Source organism: Callorhinus ursinus, unplaced genomic scaffold (assembly GCF_003265705.2).
Source record: "Callorhinus ursinus isolate GAN/ISIS: 27379988/994484 unplaced genomic scaffold, GSC_fseal_2.0 scaffold4439, whole genome shotgun sequence".
In the NCBI taxonomy this organism is placed as follows: domain Eukaryota; kingdom Metazoa; phylum Chordata; class Mammalia; order Carnivora; family Otariidae; genus Callorhinus; species Callorhinus ursinus.
Window position 1 is genome coordinate 1 of NW_027401493.1, and position 3,476 is coordinate 3,476.

Consider the following 3,476-nt stretch of genomic DNA (forward strand, 5'->3'; position numbering starts at 1 on the left):
GGCTCTGCGGAGCGGGGTGCCAGCTCCATGCCAGTGGAACCATCGGTGGGGAGAGCAGGGTACAGGATCTCTGGTGTGTTGTCATTCTGGTCCAGCACGAATATACTCAGTGACACATTGCTGCTAAGTGGTGGGTCCCCACTGTCAGTGGCAATCACCTGAATCTGTAGATCACGAAACTGTTCGTAGTCAAAGGATCGAAGTGCATACAGGACTCCTGTGTCAGAGTTTATGGAGATGTAGGAGGACAGAGGTGCTTCTTGGAAAGTGTCTTCAGCTAGGGAGTAAATAACCTGAGCATTCTCGAGGCTGTCCGGGTCATGTGCAGTCACTGAGAAGATGGAGGCACCTCTAGGGTTGTTCTCCAGGATATAGGTGAAGTAGGAGATGTGGGAAAAGGTGGGTGGGTTATCATTAATATCTGCCACTTGCAGGGTGAAGTGAGTTTCCATTAATAGGGGTGGATTTCCTCCATCTGTGGCCATCACTGTAATATTGTAAGAGGATACCTGTTCCCTGTCAAGGGTTCTGTGTGTCACCAGTCTATAATAACCGTCGATGGATTTTTCTAACTTAAATGGTAGAGTCTCTGATATGGAACAGGTGACCTGTCCATTCTGCCCAGAGTCTGGATCATGCACGTTTAAAAGGGCTATAACAGTCCCCAGAGGTGAGTTTTCCATCAGGGGACTAAACAGAGATGTGATGGCCACCTCTGGACTGTTGTCATTTACATCTTCTACTGTAATCAATACTTTTGCCATTGCAAGATATGCTCCTCCATCTTCTGCTTGTATTTCTAATTCATAGAAATCTGTTTCTTCATAATCTAGATTTGCTGATAGTTTTATTTCCCCAGTATTTTTGTTTAGTTGGAATTTCAACAATTGCGTGTCAGGTGATTTTCGGAACGAATATGTTACTTCTCCATTGGCTCCTTCATCCCTGTCTGTGGCAGTGACTGTCAGCAGCTGTGTGCCCACAGGCAAGCTCTCCAGAACACTCACATGATATTCTGGCAATGTGAAGACTGGTGCGTTGTCATTTGCATCGAAGACAGTCACACTGATGAGAACCGTACCAGATAGCAGAGGGTTGCCCCCGTCCATGGCAGTGAGGACAAGGTGGTGCACTGCCTCTTCCTCCCGATCCAGGGCGTGCTCCAGCACCAGCTCTGGGTATTTGACTCCATAGGCATGACTCTGAACTGCTAAGGAGAAGTGCTTATTGGAGCTAAGCTGGTAGCTTTGGAGGGAGTTCACACCCACATCCGGATCAACAGCTTCCAGGAGAGGAAATCGCATCCCCGGAGCGACATTTTCATTAATTTTTACATCTACATTTTCTGCTTGGAATTTTGGGGCATTATCGTTGATATCAGTTACTTCTATTTCGATCCCAAAAAGTTTCACCCTATCTTCCACAAGAATGTTAAAATTCACCAGACACTGCGCGCTCTGAGCGCAGAGCTCCTCCCGGTCTATCCTGCCCGAGGTGACCAAGCTGCCGCTTCGCGGGTTCAGAGCGAAAAGCTGCGTCCTACCTCTGGAGACGATGCGGACTCCACGCTCCGCCAGCTCCCGGGGCTCCAGCCCCAGATCCTTGGAAATGTTGCCCACGAAAGAGCCTTTCTCCAGCTCCTCAGGAACGGAGTAGCGGATCTGCCGGGCTTCAGCCTCCCATGACAGACCGAGAACAAGACAGAGCAGAACCAGCGCGGTGCGGTTGGAGCGGTTCGTTTTAGCAGCCATTGTTGTCTAGTCAAGGAATTCTTGCCAAGTACTCACTGGGCACGTTGTGTGTTTTGACCGATTCCTTTTTCTTTCCCTGGCTTCAGAGAGCCTCGGTAGCCTAGGCACCTTAAATTCTGGAGTGAGTTTTGCTGCAGCTCTGCAGCCGGTTCGTAGGAACTGAGGAGCTTTGTGTAGTCAGAGCCCTGAGAATCCGGATTGAGCGCGGGCTGCGCTTCTCTCCTAGCAGGCGAACAGCGGCGCTCAGAGTCCTCAGAAGTTACTGCACCCACTGGGTATGCAATGGACAACAAACGCTACACTTTTGTTGGATATTTTATTTTATTTTACAATACTTCTTTGGTTTCTCAACTGATATCCCTTAAGCCAACTACTATTTGTAGGTTTCTCACTGAGTAGGATAAATGGAATGAAAGTACTATAAAATATTAAATGAAAATAACTGGTCAAGTATACATCTGTAACACTTATTTTCTCAGTAGAAACGTACCCACTTTAAAAGGTTAAGTAATGTCTAGTCTATTTCTTATAAGCTTCTAGCTATATTCAGAAAAGTCTTACAATCTTATTTGAAATTTTGGCTGAAATGGTCCCATTATGTTTAGTAGACATTCATTTAGAGACTATATGAGATATATCCCTTATAATTCACTTAAAATTTTTATTTTAGCTTTAACTAATCAACCAATTAATTAAATTTGTTTAGCATTAATATTGTGGAAAAGGTTTTCAAAATATTTTTCTTTCTAAAATAGTTTATTGAGCCTTCGTGAATTTTTTGAAAAAATGTTTATTATAGGCATATATAATTAGAAGTTAATTTGACTATTTAAATGAATTGAACAAGTAACCACAAACTAAAAGAAACATAACATGCCTGTGTTGTAATGCGAAGAAAAATATCTATAAGAATTTCAAGCTACAATTTTAAAGACAAAGTTAGACTCATGATGTATGTTTTTTTAAAAAATAAATATTTACTCAGATGACCTGTTTTCCTCAGAGCATTGATGCCAACATAAACAATCTCTTCTTTTGGCATTTTGTATGGAAGCCTAAAGTGAAGCGGTTCACACATCTTCAATTGTATGTGCCTATCAACCCAGCAGCAGTTCTCTCCTCAAAGGTGAGGAGTTGAAAGGTCCACATCTTTCCTTTTTTTTTTTTTTAAGATTTTACTTATTTATTTGAGAAAGAGAATGTGAATGAGTGAGTGAGAGACAGTATGAGTAGGGGGAGGGGCAGTGGGAGAGGGAGACTAGCAGACTCCCCGCTGAGAAGAGCCAGGACCCTGGGATCCTGACCTGAGCTGAAGGCAGATGCTTAACCGACTGAGCCACCCAGGCGCCCCTAGGTTCACATCTTTCATTCAGAGAACAAGTTCAGAACTGTTTATGTCACTACACCCCCCAAGTATGGAACTCTTCAAAGATTTTATGTTTTGTCTTCAAAGGTTTTATATCAGACAATCAGAGACAGAGAGTGCATGCAAAAGGCAATGATGTCTCATTTGCTTCCTTGGAAATTCATTATCTTGCAATGTAGAAGAAAAAAAGATTATGGAAGAGACAATTTAAACTCCAATAAAAGATAAATATAAGAAAACAACCAGAAAAAACAAAAGTAGAAGAGAAAAAATTCTTCTAGGGTAGTTAGTATTAAGTTCTGGGGACCATAGAAAACTCGGCAATGGAAAACAAGTTCTGACTCATCATCCAAGGAAAA

The 3,476-nt window shown here is 42.9% G+C and overlaps 1 protein-coding gene across 1 annotated transcript; it reads right to left on the bottom strand.

Moving 5' to 3' along the window:
* Window positions 1-5: 5 nt before the first annotated feature.
* On the bottom strand, window positions 6-1,951 carry LOC112818122 (protocadherin gamma-A10-like; the record flags this gene model as incomplete). The annotated part of the gene is made up of 1 exon (XM_025865343.2): window positions 6-1,951. A coding segment is annotated over exon 1 (1,746 nt), but the record flags the coding sequence as incomplete, so codon positions are not given.
* Between the last annotated feature and the right edge of the window lie 1,525 nt (window positions 1,952-3,476).